Raw genomic sequence first — 20,642 nt, 5'->3', positions numbered from 1 at the left:
AGTTTCACATTGATAAAGTAACATGACTATAATTATAGCCTGCAAATACAGGCACCTCGTATCACTTCCTGCCACTAAGGGCAAAAAGTGAGAGATGAGAGAAGCAATGAGTGGCAGATCTGAACTGTGACTGGATTTCAAAGCAAAAGGTTTCTCACAGCATTAATGTTGGAGGAAGTTGCAAATACGACTCAAGTACTTTATTTGTGGTATAATAAGCACAGGTATATATTTATCTAGGCCAATAAAAAGAAACAAAAACCCTTTTTCCAATCAAAAATAATAGAGAGGAAAAGTCATTACGTCACATTGCCATGGTAGCAAAATTTCTGGATCTCATCAAACTTTGGTCCTGCAAATATGGCAGGAAAAAATAAAACATCGAAATGCATGATTTTCTTGTGCACGATAGGCTTTACTTTCCTTCCATTGTTTGCCAATACAAACGGCCGTCTCTGTTGAGAAAAATTGTTGGGATCCAGAAATTTTGCTACCACCTCACACTTTTATCTAACAAAATTGCAGATTTAAACAAAAAATGTGTTCACCAGGCCACGTTGAAATAACAGCCAGAGGTGTGTTATCAACCTTAATAATAAAAACAGACACAAACAGAAACAACATAATTAAGCTCACCCATTAGTTAGTGCATATTTGATATGGTTGCTAGTGGTGTAAACAAACACTCCATTTTCCTCCCATGCTCCACTCTTTACACGGATGTTCTCATGGATGGTACATAAGCACTCCAGTTTTCGATTACAAATGGCAACAACTGCAAAGTAACATGAACATGTTCAACCTTGAGCTTTCTACATGTTGAAAAACTACTGGTAAGCAGCAAATGTTGTTTATGCAAAGTATAGTAAATGAATCTATCATGTGCTGTCTAAGACAGAACATACAGACAAGGTGGCCTTTTAAAAGGGCAACAGCTATCAAGCAAATTTCTAACTTGGACTTACCATGTTTTCCTAACAAGCTAACATAAGCCATATCTGAAGACCACACAACATATCGCACCTTGTTCACTTTCACCGATGCAAGGGATCTGTAAAGATAAGAGAAGAAAAAACAAAACAATACAAAGTTACTACTTCGGGGTCTGCAGATTGTACATGCACTTTTACTGGAATAGGAGCCTCGATGATCATCTTTGTATTTAATTATTGTATTTTACTGTTATCAAAGTCACAGTGTGTAAATGCACAGAAATAATATCAATACCATCAATAAACTGACTAAAAGCATCACCAAGACCAACTGAAGTTTCTTATTTTTTCAAATGTAATTATTACTGACAGAAGTCAAGGGTTTAAAGTGATAATTTAAGTACAATTTACACACCTCTTCTGCTGCACATCAAACAGGGTAACAGAATCGCTATCTCTTAAAAGAAGGCTTCCAGTACCAGCATAGAAAATCATCTCACAAGGAGGAGTCTGAACTTTTTTAGTTACTTCATTCTTCAGATTCTTGATAAGCAGCTAAAAGGGAGTGGCAAAACAACCATCTTGCTACTTAACTCTGTGACAAGTCAAATGCACCTGACAATGTTTTGCTTCTGTAAAGTAGTTAACCTTTTCACAAAATTTCCCTAAATTCTAATTTGTGGAAATTACCATTGAAACCTAATGGCTCCATTATCTGTTCAGAAAAAGGTAATGTTTGAGAATGAACAACAGTGATTGTTATACTCCTAGACTTTCACTCTACTAAGCAGAGACTGCCATTGGTTGATTCTTGGTCATGTGGCCTTGACTAAAATCAAATATATCCCAATCATGACACATTTGAGCACTTGTACCCTGCTTGGGATACAACAGCATGTGCTCAAAGCATGATGGAAAGTCCTGTAGCAGGAGGCAGAAAAAACAGTCTGCCAGTTTTCACTTTTGTGAAAAAATACAGCCTTAGCTGTATCAAGATTTCATTTGGAAAAACTGAAATACTTACAGGATCAGGAAACCAATAACATCTATCTAAGGAAGGTGACCACCCATACAACAAAAGAGTATCATTTTTCAGAGCGCTCTGTGGATTTGCTAAGTCAGTTGTAAATACTGAAGAGTTTATCACAAGTGACAGACTGATCCAGGAGTGGATCTTTGTTTAAAAAAAAAGGTTTACTATTTAAATATTGAGCCTAAAGAAACAGGTTACCATCACAAGAGTAAAGACCCTTACTGTGTGTGTCCTGTCCAACACTGCAAATCTATTGCGAGCCACCCATACTGCTGTCAATCCAGATGCTCTCTTGCCTTCTGACACTAACAAACAAAGAGAAGCAGTACAACAAGTCAAACACGCTATGGTCTAGGAGTGTCTGATTTTAAGCAACCATGTTATCCAGTGCATGAAGAATTGTATTTCATATGTACATGTACAAATAGCAAAGTTACAACGGCTCCAGAATTCCCCAGCAAGACTTATTTTTAAGATTCCAAAGTTTTATCACATCTCACCAATTCTGTGTACGCTTCATTGGCTTCCAGTAGAAGTTAGGATTCATTTTAAGATTATTATAATTACTTTTAAAGCGATCCATGGACAAGCTCCGGTATATCTACAAGAACTCATTAGAAAAAGGGAGGAAGAGAGATACAATTTAAGATCGTGTGCAATGGGAATCATGCTTCAAACGCCAAGAACTTTAACTAAAAAGACATTGGGTGACCATGCTTTTTTAGCTGCGGCACCTAAACTGTGGAATGGGTTACCATCACAAATACGAAATGAGCCCAATTTTAATAGGTTTAAAGGTTTACTTAAGACCCATTTTTTTAGATTAGCTTTTTATTAGGGTTTTTTTAGGATTATGTATATATTATATTTTTATAGATCCATTGTTTTTTTATATAATATTTTTAGTTATTTTGGATAACTTATTAATGTTGATAATTTAGTTTCATGTAATGCGCATTTGATCATATTTACATGTATTTTGCGCAATATAAATATTAAATTATTATTATTATTATTATTATTATATTATCTGTATTAATTCAAACCTACCTTCGGGGTTGCTGCTATCAATTTCCTTTGGGACAGCATGCAGCTCATAAACACAGTTCTCTGGATTACTTGCATTCTAGTGAAAATAAACGGATGCATTTTTACAACAATGTACCACTTGGTCAAATTTATCCTTGGTTTTAAGTTGACTCATCCTTTGGTTATGCAAAACATAAGTTTATTGTATAAGGACACCTCAAAGAGACAACTACATATCCAGCAAAAAATTAAAATTACAAAGGTACAACATCATCATCTCATGCAGTTCAACATACCGTGCAGAGGAGAACACAGTTTTCTGCCGGATTGTAAGACATGCTGTACACAGGTGTTCGGGAGGAATTGCGCTTGAACTGCATGACGGGTACATCTTTTGAGGTTCCAAATTCATACATCCTCAAATATCGGTCCTGCAAAGCATTTAAACAAAATGAACGTTAGAGGAGGTAACACTTTAAATTGTTAAAAGTGAAAGGTGACCTCTTTTCTGGAGTCGTTTTCCAGTAAATAGGGAACTTTACACCGTAGCATCTACACTGTATGATGGAGACGGCATAGAAAACGTCAAACAAAAAGTGAATTCAAACTTCTTATTCAAACTTCTTCTTCATCTTGTTCAATTTGTCAAATGTGCGCAAAAGATTGTATCTAAGTTCAGAAAAAGAAAAATTAAACAGTATTCCCATGTTTACATCCTTCGACATGACTCATGTTCAGAGTTGTTTCTTTGCCAGTCTAATCCTATTGCTTTTTGCCATTTTCCTTGTCATCGTAATAGTTGTTGCTAAAGCTCACCAATATACGTTCAACACACCTTGGTGTAATACAAAGTGTTTCCATGAACAGCATAGGCTGGTCGCTCTCTTTCTAATTTGAAGACAATCATTCCACTGTCATGACCTAAAAGGGATTTAACAACAGAAAAATTGAAATTGTTATTAAAGAATGAGTACTGCACCTCTTACAGTCAAGCCAGATCACGCATACCTCCACAGATTTCATTAATGAATCAATAATTTGAAAAATGAATTGACATTGCTACAACCAGTAACAAATTCAAATCTGCATTCCTGGTGCATAATGAGCAATAAATTTTTTATGATAACCTCTCTGTATTCGGTCAGTTTGAAAAATGTTTCAATGGATAAAATTGCCTTGAAGACATTTACATCAAATTCAAGAAAACTGAGCTACACTGTAGTGGAAAGTTTATAACTGCCTCATATTTATTTATTTATTTATTTATTTTATTTATAACAACTTTATTTGTAATAATCAATACAAAAAGGCTGCCATCAGGGAGGAACTGAATCCTCATGTAAGATGACCCCTGCTCATTACACAAGCAGGAATGCAGACATGAATCTGAAATCAACAACTACCAATGGATTCAACTTTCAAATGACAAATTCATCAATAGAATCTTGGGGGATGAGCTTGACCTGGCTTGACTGTAATTCCATCAACATACCAGCAGCAAAGAGATTGAGTGTGGGGTGAGCAGCAGCTACCCAAAACCTGTCATGTTCTCTTCTAAAGGTCTGGACTCCAGTTCTGAAAAGAAAACACATGAACAGGTTACACAACAGTACAAAATGAACTCAACATAAAAAAAGTATTTTAAAGTACATTTACATGTCCACTTTGAACTCAAAGAGACAATGAAAGTGTCTGAAAACCCTGACTAGTACCTATTTAGCCTGAGAAAACAGCCATAATTTTGCAAGACCACCACTGGTTCCCCGTGAAATTATGCCTGAGGAACAGAAATTCAGAAATTCCATATCTGTTTGGTCCTGCTGCAAGGGAAATTTGCTTCAATCAATCAGAACCACTACCCAGGTCTAGAAAGTGACACATCATCAGTATGAAATTTCCACAGTCATTCCTCAGATGTCATTTCGCAGGGAAGCCAGTGGTAACATCATGAAATGTTGGCTGTTTGATCTCAGGCTAATACCTGTTGGTTTTTAAGAAGCATTCAACCTTACATATACCTTTTTGACATGTCCCAAACTCTGATGCTTTTGTCTTCTGAGTTACCTGAATAAAGCCAAGAAAACATTAATGCACATTGTACAGAGAGTACCTCTATAAAACTACAACTTGTCACAATGCACAAGATAACTTTGCATCATCATTTCACTGGATTACGAAACAACTGTACATATCGTACTAAATTCTAACAAACTTTCAGTTCTTTCTATCACTTGTGAAAGGCTTACTTAGCTCTCTATGCCCCAATATTCATTTACATAATTATTCTCCAGAATGATCTCCAGACATTTTCCACAAGAATTAGTCCAGAGAATTTGATAGACGATCAAGGCATTGTCACTTTGGTGAGCACTTTATAAATCCTCATGACCTTTTCATGTTCTGATGTTGTTGGGAGAAAAGGCTTAAAGGGTTAAAACAGGTGAGGTTAAATAATCCACATATTCACACTCACTCAGAATAAGTTCCTGTCTAGGGTGGAACATAACACATGATACATTGTTGTAGTGACCGCGACATGTGTCGACTTCCCAGGCTTTTGAATCTGAAATAGATGGTAAAAAAAAGTTAGGGTTAGCTTAACACCTGTAGAATATCATTAAATACCAGGATAGCACCATTTTTCATGGGAGACACACTGTGCATTATTATAGGAGGAGATCAGAGTGGTCATTAAGGTTTTAAGTGGCTAAGCTCTCAGGGGAAAGTAGCTGTTTGTTTATCGCACAAATCCTCCTATATTTGCTATGTTTGACTCGTCTTCACACTTAGAGTACATGTAGGAGGCTGATTTTAATGCAGTAAGCGGCTAAAAGCTAATAACATCTGTGGGAGGGAAACACATACACACACACAAGAGTACCAGAAATCAAAACAGAAAGGCCAAAACTGTTATGGTAAGTACCATTCATTCTCCAGAGCTTGACCTGTCTGTCATCAGCTCCAGATACAATAAGTGGCATTGTAGGATGAAATGCAACCCAGTTCACACCACGATCATGGCCCTGGGGAAATAATGTTGAAATAAACCTGTTAAGCCCCATCCTCAAACTTTTAAAGTCAACCACCTTACAAACCACCATGTCTTTACCTCTAAAACATGCTTTACAATTGCATCTGACTGCCCAAACAGATCTGTGTGACCTGGTGTTTTGAGGTGCTCCTCCAATCCAGCAGCTCCAGGGGCAACAGTTTTCTTCCTCAGACCTAGAATAAAGAGTTGTGGTAAAAAACAATAAACTTCAAATACACGATATGTTTGTCACACTAGTTAATTAAAATCAAATTTCTGTAGTGTTAGGTTTACTGTTTTACCAATAACACAACAAGACGAGTTAATTGGAAGGTAAATGTGGTGAGTTGCCAGAACCAGTATTCAAGTCATAAACAATAAAATTTAATCAAAGGAAACTAAATAACTTTAATTTGAGTTAACAGGAAAAGAAAGTTATTTGAGCTCGAATACAAGTTAACCAAGTAAGAACGACTGAAAAGAAGATAGAAATCCAAGGGAAATGGGACTCATTTCGAGTTAGCTGGGAGTGCAAGTTATGACAGCTGTACTTTCACTCAAACAAAGTGTCCAAACAAGAAAATACTCCATTGCTTCATTGGTCACAGTAACAATAATTAAGAGTACGTGAAGTAAAAAAATGCAGTGTAACTGGTATGTAAGATCGAGAATGGTCACCCAACAAAATATTAAATAATCACAGACTCATAACGTTAGACATGCACAACATTTATGCCACTGTAACAATAACATGGACTAAACAAAAGGACAATGCATAAATGACTAGTGCATTTAAGCACACAAACACAGGGTGACAGCTCACCGGAAATATCCCATACTCTGACGGTCTGGTCTAGAGATGCAGAAACCACCATGTCCTCAGACGGATGAAACTGTGCACACATCACATAATGATTGTGGCCTGTTAAAACACTAAAAGAAACAAAAAAAACTCAGTTAAGCAGCTTGTTATGGAATCAGCACTCACCCTTTCTCCTCAGGTAATAAGTTACATGTGGTTACTATCTTAAAGTTAATAGGCAGTTTGAGCATCGAAGACGGCGGCGGCAACAAAAATGCCACTATTATTAAGACTTTGCTTTTTTTCAAACCTTGTTGCAATAATTTCGACTTGCTCAAAATGTCAAATGTAGGTGAATTTTTTTGGCATTGAATTCTTGGGGACCAAACCCAAATTAGGATGAGAAGGAAAACTTTGCTCTGTTGTGTTTACTGTACATTCTCTGTAAAACGTTGCCTGAGGGTTTTCATGTCATAGTCATGCAAAGACGACAAAGTGTGCTCCATGTGCAAAGTTGTTATTTGGTTGTTAAACCTATTGATTTTTGATGTCCTTGTTGCTGTCACTGTACCTTATAGTTAAAAAACTAACAGAACTACTAACACTAAAACCGAACATGTACGTGCTAAAGGCATCACTAAGAATAACATTGATTTCTTTCCAGCCCACATCCTCAAGATAAATATATTACTGATCATTACACATAATGTACAAATCACCATAAACCAGCAGCTCACATCCTCAAGATAATCATATAACTGATCATTACACAACGTACAAAACTCACCATATACATGTTCGGGACTGCCAGTTCCAGATGCGAATAGTTTGATCATCAGAAGCACTGATTATCCATGGGTATTCCTTTAAAACATTTGGCATAATTATAAACGTACTGAGCATAAAAGCATACTGCACTGTACCTTTTAGTCTACAGTCAACTATATCAAAAGGACAACTCTGTAAGAAGGACACCACCATTTAAAAGGAGACCTAGAATTCCTACAGTGTTAATTTCTTTACTCCTTTTAGGTGACGTAGTTTAAGATGAACACCTCTTGAAAACGAACAATAATTAGTGCTGGTTCCAAAGCTATCAGTCTTTAAGAGAGTTGACTGCAAAGATATTGCATTTATATTACATTAATTGATAAGAAAGCACCTCCCATGCACAGTGTAGGCAACCACCTATCCAAAACACCAAATTTTTCCCAGTCAAAGACCTATGATTAGAACCTCTCACAAGCAACTGCGACCACTTTTTGGCCTGACAGTTTAATAGTTTTCAACTGTTTTTAACCTCTTATAGGGGACCACTTGACCCATGGTACAGTCTCTTTCTTTGCTGTATGAGCTACAGAGTGTATGAAGAACTTTGTGAAAACGTGGAACTATTGCATACAGCATGTAACATGGAAATGGCAAGCAAAAAAATCTCTGCCAAAAAATAGATGTCTCTGGACCTCTTCTCAGAAGAGATCCCTGTGGTTAAATTCTAGCAAGTCACCTCTTCTCGCAAGTGACCACTAAGTCTTCACATTTTGGGTGATTGCTTAAGAGAGGTTCAAATGCATTTCGAATGACTGTTGAACCCAGAATAACATGACAAGGTAAAAAACCTGTCAACTGTTTTCACCAGGATTTTAACAAGACTTGATTGTCTTTGAGACTGATAGGATTTTCAATGACATCACGTAATAACATTCGACCAATGGCTCAAAGAATCTTATCCTGATTCCAAGGAAGGAAACATCCACCCCACATCCTCTGTCAAATAAAAAAAGACTAATAGTCTGGCAGAACTATTAAATTTTCTTACATGATGGAAGAATGTTGTTCTGATGTAATCCAGATGACCTAGAAGAGTAAACAGACATTTCTTCTGCTTGTAGTTCCAGATCTGCAAAATTAAAATCAAGTTCAAAAATTAATAAGCATATTGTGACTAGAGTCACAAAATCGATAGTACAGTGGTCCAGGGTATATACATGTAACAGTCCATTCTACATCTTGAGAATTTGCTTTGAACTGAATCTCATTCCGAATTTAACAAAAACTTGCAACTTGTGGGACAATACCAGTCAAATAATTTTTGTCCAAGAGCCTCGGAGCTTTTTGCCAAGCCATGTTCCATTACCAACCACCATTCGCTTAGCAATAAATTATACACAATCCCTGGTCTTTGGTATTTAACCAAAATTTAATGTGTGCTTGAAACTATACCTTGACAGTGGCAAGAGAAATGGGAAACCTGTTCATTGACTACTATAACATGCATGATCAGGCTAAACCATAACAAATATCAAACCTTGATTTTGTAATCATCTCCTCCAGAAACAAAGAGAGGCTGATTGTTGTGGAAATTAATGCCTCTTACAGGACCTGCATTGTAGGAAAAGTAGTAATTCATGACAGTTTGAGAGTCATGCTGACTGAAATAGAATGGTCCCTCAATGAGGTCAAAATGTTGAAAAGTCAAGTGGACCCATATATAAGCTGCAGGCAGGTGGTTTCACTGCAAGGTTTTAACATTTTGACCTCATGTCCACAGTCTACAATAGAGTAGACAATGAAAAATTGTTGTTTCTGTTTTTTTTTTTACAACATTGACATTATTAAACATCCATTTACAGCAAGTTTCTTGGAAAATCACATCATTTGCAAGAGGCAGAAAAACAAATTGGGCCATCATCATGTCATTTCCATGGTCCATACTCCAGGGGCGTAGCTAGGGGGGGTCCTGGGGTGCCCGTGACCCCCCCTTGGTAGGCCTTCTTTTGAGCAAACAACCTACAATATTCAAGTGGCGAAAACGCCATGACAATATCTTGGCCGTAAAAGCCATTGTTGAAAAGCCCACTTTTTTAAAATTTGTTTTTTTGTGAAGTATTTTCATCAACGGCTCTTGTCTTTAGTTAATATGGGCCTTCAAGCCGCGATAATACGACTGAGCCCGCTGATACACGAGGGAGAGCAGCGGGTGAGTAGCCTCTGTGACCCCCCCTTTGAAAAATCCTGGCTACGCCCCTGTACTCCCACATCTCGAGCAATCAGCATGCCAGTAATCTCTCACTGAGTTATTATATAATAACTGTAATCATAACTATAACAAAATTCTCAATTCTGATTGGCCATCAGCTGTTCTGATTTCAGCACCAGTGAACTTACGAAACAGGACGGGAGAAGAAAGAAGACAGCATACCTTGTGGGACAAGCGTTACAATAATTTTGTTTTACAAAACTTTTCGCCAAACTTCACCCCCTTTTAAACGAGTCTTGTTGTAAAAGACCAGAAAGCATTAATGGAAAGTGAAGATCACAACAAAAAGCAGAAGTAATAACCATGTCAAGTTTGTCACACACAAGCGTTTTGCCATCCTCTTCTTTCTGCCATCTTGTTGCATAAACTCACTGCTAATAGGACAGTATGCTTTGCACATGCACTTGAATGGTTTTTTCTTTTCTGACAAAAAATCTCTGAATATCTCTCTGTGATTTAGTTTTAATATCACAAATTTCATTGCAATTAATATTAAGACATAACAGAACTCTGTGTCGTCCAATTCAGTCTGTAATCATGTTCGTCATTAAACAAATCAGACTCCTACACAGACATCTGATTTTGTAAATTACTCATATGATTACAGACAGAATCAGACTCTATTCAGTCCTATTACCATGGTAAATTAATGTAATCATCCAAAACAGTATGTACAACATGCTCACCATCATGTTCATCAAATCTCTCCAACAAAGTGCACATGCGATAATCCCAGAGCTGAATAACACCATTGTGAAGACTTGCTAGAACCCATGGCCTCTTTGGGTGAAAGGCAATGCCTACAAATGCAAAAAGCAACCAGAACACTTCAGTTAACAGGATTGGTAACAACTCTGAAAAATTATGCTCATGTCAACAAAAAAAGCCTTATGTTTGCTGTTTCCAAAAAAAATATAACACTTTCAAGACAAGCAGAGAGCAGCTTTGTTTTGTTACTGAAATCACCATTTTCATGTGTGAATGGAAGCTCCATCCAGTATAGTTTTCATGTCGGCACAGGAGCTACACGACATAGTTTGAACATAATCTCAGACTCAAACTGAAATTTACCAGTAAGTGATATGTCCGTGATTTTTTTGGTTAAGATTTCTGCACAGCCCAATACATTTATTATGCACATATGTTTCAACTCTTACTTGTGTGAATTAATGTGAGATTACAGCATGTAGGATAAATGTATGGCACTGTGCAGAAATCTTACCTTTTTGTACACGTGTTAACAGTTTCCATAGAAACTGTAAAGCAGTATGTAGTCATTTTGTGTGCGTAATGTCCATGAGAAAGAAAAGCAATAACTCTGAAGGCCAGACACAAAATATTGTATGATTCAATTCGCAAATAAGGGGAGTGAATTACGCTCTAGTAGTTTCTTGACATTATATCAATTAGAAATTTTGAATAGATCAGCATGCTACTTTACATGAAGGTGAAGTGTGACCTGTTGCATCAAAAATAAAATTAAAAATAAGCGTGACCTGTACTATTGGGTCAAAAGAGATATTTTTCTTGATGCAAGAAGTCACGTTTCATTTTGTCTTTGACACTAGTCATCGGTGTGCTATACGCCAAGAATTGAAGCTGGGTGTTACAAAAACTAAGACCTAAGACCTAGGACACGTCTTAGTTTTCGAGATTACAAAAACTAAGACCCAATAAAATCGAATCCATCGAAATATAAAGTCAAATTGTAACCGAAATAGGTCTAATCTGTCAAATTATCAGAATTATAGTCTTTGAACGGTCGTAATTCGACTTCATATATATTTTAAGGATCGTTCTTTTTGGGGGGTCTTAGTTTTCGTAATGACGAAAACTAAGAGGGGTCTTAGTTTTTGAAATTACGAAAACTAAGACTCCTGAATTTACCGTTAAATTTGACCAAAAACTCGGAGGAAAGGATCGGACAACAGATAATTTGACAGATTAGATCTATTTCTGTTACAATTTGACTTTATATTTCGACGGATTCGATTTTAGGGGGTCTTAGTTTTTGTAATCTCAAAAACTAAGACGGGTCTTAGGTCTAAGGTCTTAGTTTTCGAGGGTCTTAGTTTTCGTGACATCCATTGAAGCTTAACAAGTAACTTGATGTGTCAAATAAAATGTCGACTTGAGCATCGGAAATGTTCCCTTCAAGGCAAGACATCACGCTATTTTTTTCCACAAAACAGGTTACGTTTCATGTTTATATGACAAAGCAAGTCGTTAACATCACAAGTGCATAACAGACAAAACAAAAACTGTAAACACGTGCTCTGTCCATAGAGAGCTTTTTTTATATTTTTAAACTTCTAAAGCTCAAGTTCAATATTTGAAGCTTTGCAAAATCATATGTATGGCTTTCCAGCTTGAGCTAGCTTTTGAATAAAACCTTAAACTCGCTCACGTTAAAAATTTGAATATAAAACTCTTAAGGGATAATCAAAACGTTCTCTGGCTTAGGTCGAAACAGGCTAGCCATAAAAGCTGATAAAGAACTGTCCCAAATAAGAGAATGGTTACTTGTGTTAAGAACCTAATCAAGCAACGAAAAGATCAGAAATGGACAGAGTGAAATAAATCTTACATAAAAACGTCGTAAGACAAAATACTACCATTTCAAAAGTTACAGCTTTGTGCAAGTATGCATGCCACAAAATATTCCAAAGGAACTTAGCAGCCTAGTTGTAAGTTGTCTTACCTTTCACTCTGGCTGATTTCGTTTCGAATTTCGTTAGCATGGCAGCTACAAGTTCTTTGCTACACAAAAAAGCACATAAATCCTATGTGCCGATAAGAGATCGTTTAATCTAGGCAAAGACCGCCAATATGCTGTAAAAATTGCTTAGAAAAATACACATCTACCGGGAAGAACAAGATGGCGGTCGCCACGTCATATCAGACATGTGTGGGCGCCTCGATTTCGTGCAAGAACCTCCCTTCCCTCCCCTCCCACATGGCAGACTCAACACTCGTGCCCAACTCTAAAATCATGTCTCTCATTCTCCCTCTTTCTCTTTCCTCTTGTTGACCGCCATCGCGGTGTAAGTCGGTGTTCAATCCGCCGAATCGCTACGTTGTAAGAGACATCATGGCCGAGGGATTAACTCTTCGTGGAACTTTAAAAGGACACAATGGCTGGGTAACCCAAATTGCCACTAATCCGCAAGATCCAGACAGGATTTTGTCCGGTTCTCGGGGTACGTATGAGAATACGTAAGAGAGATGAACTTAGAATTTTCTTAAACTTAGTTTAGTGTGCTTCCTGATAGTTTTGTTTTAGAGTCCCAGAGAAGGACCAATAATTTTTATTCCCCAGATGTTCACTACAAATATTTTAACAACAGAATTCGATTGATAATACAAACTGCATACACATCCTCAGCTGTTTATGTTTGGTACTGCCTGCAGTATTGCATGATGAGTAGACCCTTGTATCGCTTCACATCTTGTGCCACTGTTACTAGTTAAACAGTATGTTTTAACCCCGCCGATTATTTGTATCTCGTTGAGTAACAGTAAAAAACTATTCTGTTTACGCTTTGTTCTTTAAAGCGTTGCGACAAGTTTGGTATTCTGAAATTGCGGGAACACCAATTTTGGTCCAACATATCAGTAATTTATTGGTCTGTTCCATTGTGGTTGGAAATACACCGGATCTGGATCGTCGCAATACCTGTCATTATGTTAAAATTTGTTTAGGGAGTTGAGACGAGCCTAGGAAATCATTTCTGGTGTGATGAGGAATGATCTGTGTGACTGGGCGATCACAATGACGTGAATACAAACAAGGTCTATGTACACTATATATGGGCTGGTTTTCAGATAATCATCAGTATCATGTTGGTTGTCCCAAAATTCTTTTCTTTTTTTTTAGGTTTTTGCAAAATATTTCTAATTGTTTATCAATTTTAGTACATTATTATTACATTTTTTTGGAGATTTACAGTCAAACCTGGAAAATTTTCTGGAATGGTTAATATTGTGTTGCAAGAAAAAGCCAGTCAGGCATGAGAAAACTAAATCCCAAGCAAAAACATTAATTAGTTTGTGGTTTTGTGGTTAGTTCACCTGTCCTGATCGTTGCTGTGATTGGTCATAAAATAATAAACATTCCTGAGGTATTTCAAGTGTTCATGGTTTTGCTGGTTTGACTGCAATTGTTTCATTGTGTCTTTGAGTCTTCATATTTTAGCTTTATAGCCATAATGTAGTTTTTCTGGTTCAGTTTTATCCTTGGTTTAAATTTTATCTCCCTTTGTTTTAAACTCATTAACACATAACCATACCCAAAAACAAAGGGAAATGAAATTTAAACCAAGGATGAAATAAAAAATTGAACCTCAACATATATAGAGGATGTTACATGACCGCATGGAGATATGGAATATTTTTCAACACGAGAAGAGAAATTTCATATCTCTAAGCAACCATGTAATGTTCTATTTATCATATAAACACCAATGAAATGCCAAACCATTTCACATAAATATTTTTTTGCTGCGAAAGGTACGATTTATTATGCAGCCATATTTTCACATGTGAAGATATCATGTTTTCTCACGAAAGCTCACATGGTTTTTCATTGGTGTTTATATAATAAATAGCCATTTTCCAACATTTTTAGTTGTTTCAGCCATACATTAAATAAATGATCCTTGTTACCAAGGCAAACACTGAGATTAAACTGCACAATTGATATGTGACTTTTCAGATAAAACACTCATTGTGTGGAAACTAACTCGTGATGAGACTAGCTATGGTGTAGCTGAGAAGTCTCTTACTGGCCACAATCATTTCATTTCTGATGTTGTCATGTCCTCTGATGGTCAATTTGCCCTCTCTGGCTCTTGGGACAAAACTCTCAGACTTTGGGACCTGAATGCGTAAGCTATGGGATTTTTATTGACAGATAATGTAAGATTTGTACCTTCCTAGAGGTGGTTGTACATTTTCAGATCACAAGCTATGAGCCAGCAAGAGATCATAAATTTAGGCAAAGACCACCAAATTTAAGGAACAGTTATAATAACAATTAAGGCCTCGGTATAACGAATGATACTCACAACACTCCAGTAATATTAAAATGTATAGAAAAGAACCTTGATATAAAGAAAGCCTTGGCAGAGATATATTGCCAATCCCTTGGCCATGAATACATTGAGGTTCTACTGTACAGAGCTAAATTGTTGGCTGGTCTGTTTTCATCCATGATTATGCAATGGGAAATCAAAGTTTTTAAACCCTTTTAAAGAAAAATATAGTCATTTTCCCATGATGGACCACCCAAAAAACAAAGGTTAAGTGGTCACTTACAGGAGGTCCAGGGTACCCATCCTTACGAGAATTAAACCACATGGGGACTCTTCCGAGAAGAGGTCCCCATACATCTACTCTTTTGGACAGAATTTATTGCATGCAATTTCTGAGTTACCTAGGTGTAGTTTCATGTTGTCACTAAAAGTTCTTCATATGTTCTGAGTAGTGTAGTACATTTAGCGAACTAAGAGGTCAGACCATGTGTAAAGTGGCCGCTTACAGAGGGTTGAAAACAGTGGAAAATTATAAAACCATCACCCCAAAAGGTGGTTGCAGTCGCTTGCAAGAGGTTCCAACTACAGGGCTTTAACTGAAAAATTTGGTGTTTTGGATCTGTGGTTGCTTATGGGAGGTGGTCGCTTGTGAGAGTTGGTCACACATGGAGGTTCGACTGTACATCAATGACTAAATTTTGACAAACTCCCACAAGCAACTGTTAGCCAGGCAAAGCTGATTTCTTGTGTTACTCTTGCCCCCGTTCATAACTAAAAGCTATTCCAAACTTTTGATTATGTTACCAGTGGAAGAAAATTTTAATGTTGTAGTATTAAAGTCATTCTTTGTCCAACCTTTTTCATTTAAACAGTGGGACCACCACCCGTCGGTTTATTGGTCACACCAAAGATGTATTGAGTGTGGCATTTTCTGCTGACAACCGTCAGATCGTGTCAGGATCACGCGACAAGACCATCAAGCTGTGGAATACTCTAGGGGTTTGCAAGTATACCATTCAGGTACTTCATTGAATATCAAAAATGTTATTTCTTCAACAAACCTTAAGTCCTTGAAAGGCCCTCTAAATAAATTTCAGATTTCAAGAGCACTTGAAAAGCCATTGAAAAGGTCAATTTCAGCTGAAAGTGCTTGAAAACTCCTTGAGTTTTTGTTGGGGTGGAAAAGAATATGTATTATGACTTAGTAATTCAAAGGTAAATCACAAATGTGAAAATTGGGAAGGATAATTTTTGGGAAAATGTATCTCAGCCTGTGCTAAACACTCCTTGACAGACTGGCTTTTTTGCTTTAATATCCTTAAAAACTCCATGAATTTTATGTCTAAACATTACACTACACTACACTTGCAGTACATCTTGGCATATAAACGCCAAATAAATTACCAAATTTGTGAATTTCACTGGAATTTCAGTTGCCAAAGTTTTTCTACCCACCATGGTGACCAAAATCAGAGAACTTAAACCACTGAATACAGTGCAACCCCTTTAATGCGACCATTGTTGGCCCATAAAGTCCTTGTCGTAATAACGAGATGGTCGTATTAACAGGATCTTTAAAATAATAAAATGACCAGTGTTTCTTCAATTGGGGATGGTGATAAGGCAGGGATCCACTGTACCTTCAACCATTGACAATAAACAAATTCCTTGACTCTAATGATGACAGCGGGGGTTGTCAAAAAGTAGACATGGTGGCCAATAGTCCTTCTCAAGACTACATTACCCCAGACACTCATATTCAAACTGCTCTTGTCTTTTGTCCACCAACAGGATGAGGGACACACTGAGTGGGTGTCCTGTGTAAGGTTCTCTCCAAACTCCAGCAATCCCATCATTGTATCTGCTGGATGGGACAGAATTGTCAAGGTACTGCTCATTTTGTATTGACGTTGGGAACCCAGTGTGTCTAAAGTCTGGTAATCTTTCTGGGCTTGAAGACAATTTTAACATTACCAGTAGTTATTGTTAAACCTTCTCTTTTACAGACAGTTCTTTAACAGACACCCCACATTACAGTTACTCCGAAGTACTGGAGCAAAATCATTCAATTTTTCAGCAGAGTCTTGCTTGACTAACAAGGATTGTGCATTGCATCTTTTTCACTATCAAAGTATGGATAGACTAACAATGACAACACAATGACCCTGAATGAGCATTCTGACATTGTATTAAAGATTTGAAAGAGCGATATGGAGTTCTAGATAACCTAGATGTATCAATGGATGGAGTAGATATTCTGCTGTTCATAAACTCTCTTAATATTTTACCAGAAGCATATCAGTTTTGTAGTAGCCTGCGAGAGCATCCGCTTTTTTCAGCTGAGGTGGCGATGAGTCACTTGAGTTGCATTCTGTCTTTTGATCTGATTAGCGAACAGCAGATGTTATTTTTCGGAGGGAGATAAGCGACGACCGTAAATACGTTTGCGGTTCGCAGGCTAGTTTTGTGGGGACTGTTACAAAAATAAAAATAAACTCTCTCTCTTTTAAACACCTCCTATCTATTAAACTCCCCCTCTTTAACCCCTATATTTAATGGCGTCTATTCGATCATTTAAAGTAACTCAATTTATTCAACAGCTAAATATAAGCTTTACTCTTGCGGCTCAACAGGTGTGGAACCTAACAAACTGCCGTCTCAAGACCAATCACATGGGCCACTCTGGATATCTGAATTGCGTGACTGTCTCTCCTGATGGTTCACTGTGTGCTTCAGGTGGCAAGGATGGCCAGGCTATGTTGTGGGACTTGAATGAGGGAAAGCACTTGTACACCCTTGAGGGAGGTGATATTATTAATTCAATGTGCTTCAGCCCCAACAGATACTGGCTGTGTGCTGCAGTAGGACCGTCCATTAAGATATGGGTATGTACAGCATTTGGTTTCATGGATTGTCCCCGTACCCCACACCCTTAACTGTTTAAGTTAAATTTCACAAAGACTCCTGGGACTGTTACTAGTACAGGAGAAAAATTGGCCAAGGATGGATTTAGGGGTAGGCCCCCTGGGCCCCCTTTTGTCAGGGAATTTTTTTTCTTTTGTAAACGTGTGTTGCATGGTACTTAGAGCTTTGTTACTGAAATATATTTTCTTTAATAAACATTGTTAATAAGAAAATTTATCGAACGTCGCTTCAGCCCTAAACTTTAAAAAAAGTCCTTCATCGGGGCCAAATAAGGCTCGCTCTGCTCGCCAAGAGGTCAACTTGAAGCAAGTCTACTTCAGCCCTTAAAGTGTTAATTACTTCTTTGACGACAACCACACTTTTGGTTTATTAATTATTTCAACATGACATGTTCAACATGGAATCCAGCCATTTGCTAAATTTTTAAAAGCGTTCAGAATGCACGAGATTGCATCTCCGGGAACTTCAATCTCAAAAATGTCCCAGAGGAGCATACGCCTGAAACTCCCTAAAAAGTGCGCCCTCAATAGTCCTGATGGGCACTATCGTGCCTATGTTGCCTCTGTATATTATATCTCTAGGCCCCATCTATCCTCCGTCCGCCCGTGTTGGCCGTTAACTGACCGACAAGTCCCCAGTAAAGATCCTAGGAGCAGTTGCAAGACACATTTTGGCTCCAGTTTGAAAGGTGACTACTTTGTTATTATTCTGTCCTAGGATCTGGAGGTCAAGTCGGTTGTGGATGAACTAAAACCTGACGTCATCAACATGGGAGGCAAAGCTCCAGCTGCTGACTGTATCTCTTTAGCCTGGTCAGCGGATGGTCAGACACTGTTTGCAGGCTACAGTGATAACGTGATCCGCGTGTGGCAAGTTACTCGAGTTTAAAACTATAATACCTGTTTGGCACCAGAGGAATTTTACATTAATTGTAAAAAAAAAATAAAGACACTGTTACCTAGTAACGCTGTTTGCTTTGATGTTTATGCTTTTGAGAATACTACATATAGCAAACCAGGAAGTAACAATGAGGGTCACGGTATGTCTCCTTTCGCGTGCGGCGCGCGTGTGACTTATTGCGCCCTCCCCAAAGGGAGAGCTTCGATCTTAATAAAATGGAACAACAACTCGCCTATCCCCCCCCCCCCCCCCCCCGCTCCAAATAAAGGATGAAGCCGCGCGAAGGGTAAAACACGCCATTTTCCCATCTTTGATTTGGGGGGAGGGAAGAGTTTGTTCTCAGTAAACTCAATTCTTCTCTTCTTACATGAGAGGGTGGCATGAAGAGATGTGCGTGTTTTGAAACCGGTTTTTATCAGTTTGAGATAATTTAATATTCACTTTATCCTGAATTACCACAAATGTGGCTGAATATTTCCTTGAAAAAGAAGAACAGTAATTGCAGACTCTCCTTTTCAGTAGGCATTTAATACAATTAGGATTTCTGTCTCGCGGGCTGAGTTTTGCTAGCATGGAAATGCGACTTTGCAGTCAGTGGTGGCCGTGGTTAAGAACTCAGGGTTCTTTTAACTGCAAGACCGGATCGAAGACTTAAATGCCTTTTTTCCTTCGGCTACATTTCAATAAGTACTTTTGTGACTCTTCGAGTATAACTAAATGTTTCAAAAAAGTGCTCTTAATAACTGCAATAAATTTATTTTCTTGAAGAGACCGAACTTTCAAGTATTCACGTGGATATGAAAATTGTGTTTTCTCTGTAGCGTTATCGATATAGTTTACTCAATACTGGCGACTTCAACATTACAGTCCGTTTTGCTTTGACGGTTAATTAAGGCCTCCAAATTGAACCTTTGAAAACACCTACACAGTCAACAGTAGGTAATCTCTCAATGAGCATTGCTTGCACTCATGATATATCCGTTGCCAGCATTTCTTGCGGCACGCTTCTCTCGAAATGAAGACCTTATTTGCAGACTAGTGTATACACAACTCAAGCAGTGGTAGAGATGTGATGTCCATTAGAGGTCTACACAAGACGTGGCGTGTAGCGTCAGGGAAAATCAAGTACATGGTACTTTCTGTTATGGCCGCCTTATCGTCTGAGCAGTTGATCCGATGGAACTGTTCATCGGTTCAGGTGCATCTACTGCACGATACGGTCAGTGGAAAGGGTCTTGTTGCACCAATCCTATTAGTCTTTTGACTACGGTAAGAGAGAGTTAAAGCCTTCACGTATACGGCAAAAGTCAGATGCAAGTTGAGAATTTCTCAAAATAGAAAATGAGCGTACAAAAACGGCTCAAAACAATTCTAATGGATTAAAAAATTGCGTGAAACTACCAATTCATCTGTAGAAATAATGAACAGTAAACGACAAGTAAAGGAGAAACTTGGTCACGTGGTACAAATTCGCGTTTGCCGTTTGACGTAAACGTGATGCTTAACCTCTCTAATGAAGAGTTGAGGAACACATAGCGCTCTATTTCAGAAAACTCTCAAGCAACAGTAAGGCCACTTCAAAGACTGTATTATCCTTAGAGAGATCAAAACACCTGATGAGACCGCTCTTTCTTTAAAGGAGCAAAATACGAGCGTTTTGAAAGACGTTTTTGAGCCATAGTCAATCGAATGGTTCCTGACTACTGCTTAACTAATGTTATCTCTACAGAATGTTGTATTTTCAGAGAGCTACATATTTTTAAATTTTCAAGACTTCTTCGTTTCTAAATCACTTCGTTGATAGTATGAGAAAAAAGGGCTTGAAGAACACAATAATAGCAACTTCCGGTTTAGAGCCTCGTTTTCATGCTTGAGAAAGGAGGAACTTATCAGCGGCCTGCATTTGCAGAAGTTCCT

The 20,642-nt window shown here is 37.8% G+C and overlaps 2 protein-coding genes across 3 annotated transcripts in view; one reads left to right on the top strand and one right to left on the bottom strand.

Annotated features, from left to right (window-relative positions):
• LOC140935871 (coatomer subunit alpha-like) overlaps positions 1–12,770 on the bottom strand; it is a 28,859-nt gene extending 16,089 nt beyond the window's left edge. For both annotated transcript variants that reach the window (XM_073385447.1, XM_073385448.1), the window contains exons 1-18: positions 12,569–12,770; positions 10,554–10,667; positions 9,136–9,209; positions 8,647–8,727; positions 7,615–7,691; positions 6,849–6,958; positions 6,104–6,219; positions 5,918–6,017; positions 5,468–5,557; positions 5,013–5,058; positions 4,487–4,569; positions 3,830–3,915; positions 3,291–3,425; positions 3,016–3,091; positions 2,188–2,270; positions 1,348–1,487; positions 966–1,051; positions 637–775 (exon numbers count right to left, since the gene is read on the bottom strand). In XM_073385447.1, the coding sequence (XP_073241548.1) occupies positions 637–775; positions 966–1,051; positions 1,348–1,487; positions 2,188–2,270; positions 3,016–3,091; positions 3,291–3,425; positions 3,830–3,915; positions 4,487–4,569; positions 5,013–5,058; positions 5,468–5,557; positions 5,918–6,017; positions 6,104–6,219; positions 6,849–6,958; positions 7,615–7,691; positions 8,647–8,727; positions 9,136–9,209; positions 10,554–10,667; positions 12,569–12,608 (1,676 nt within the window). In that variant the 5' untranslated portion in view covers positions 12,609–12,770. The remainder of the gene's footprint in view (positions 1–636; positions 776–965; positions 1,052–1,347; positions 1,488–2,187; positions 2,271–3,015; positions 3,092–3,290; positions 3,426–3,829; positions 3,916–4,486; positions 4,570–5,012; positions 5,059–5,467; positions 5,558–5,917; positions 6,018–6,103; positions 6,220–6,848; positions 6,959–7,614; positions 7,692–8,646; positions 8,728–9,135; positions 9,210–10,553; positions 10,668–12,568) is intronic.
• A 116-nt stretch (positions 12,771–12,886) lies between these two features.
• On the top strand, positions 12,887–18,790 carry LOC140935868 (small ribosomal subunit protein RACK1-like). The gene is made up of 6 exons (XM_073385445.1): positions 12,887–13,067; positions 14,582–14,753; positions 15,773–15,920; positions 16,692–16,787; positions 17,534–17,785; positions 18,543–18,790. Exons 1-6 carry the CDS (start codon positions 12,959–12,961, stop codon positions 18,711–18,713), a joined length of 948 nt encoding a protein of 315 aa, XP_073241546.1. The 5' UTR covers positions 12,887–12,958; the 3' UTR covers positions 18,714–18,790.
• The last annotated feature ends 1,852 nt before the right edge of the window (positions 18,791–20,642 follow it).

Source organism: Porites lutea, chromosome 4 (genome assembly GCF_958299795.1).
Source record: "Porites lutea chromosome 4, jaPorLute2.1, whole genome shotgun sequence".
Classification (NCBI taxonomy): domain Eukaryota; kingdom Metazoa; phylum Cnidaria; class Anthozoa; order Scleractinia; family Poritidae; genus Porites; species Porites lutea.
This window is presented reverse-complemented; position numbering and strand designations above follow the sequence as displayed.

Coding starts and splice junctions, on each gene's coding strand:
- LOC140935868 (XM_073385445.1), top strand. CDS start 12,959: ATGGCCGAGGGATTAACTCTTCGTGGAACTTTAAAAGGACACAATGGC. Junction 14,754..15,772: donor AGACTTTGGGACCTGAATGC/GTAAGCTATGGG, acceptor TCATTTAAACAG/TGGGACCACCACCCGTCGGT. Junction 16,788..17,533: donor GATGGGACAGAATTGTCAAG/GTACTGCTCATT, acceptor GCGGCTCAACAG/GTGTGGAACCTAACAAACTG.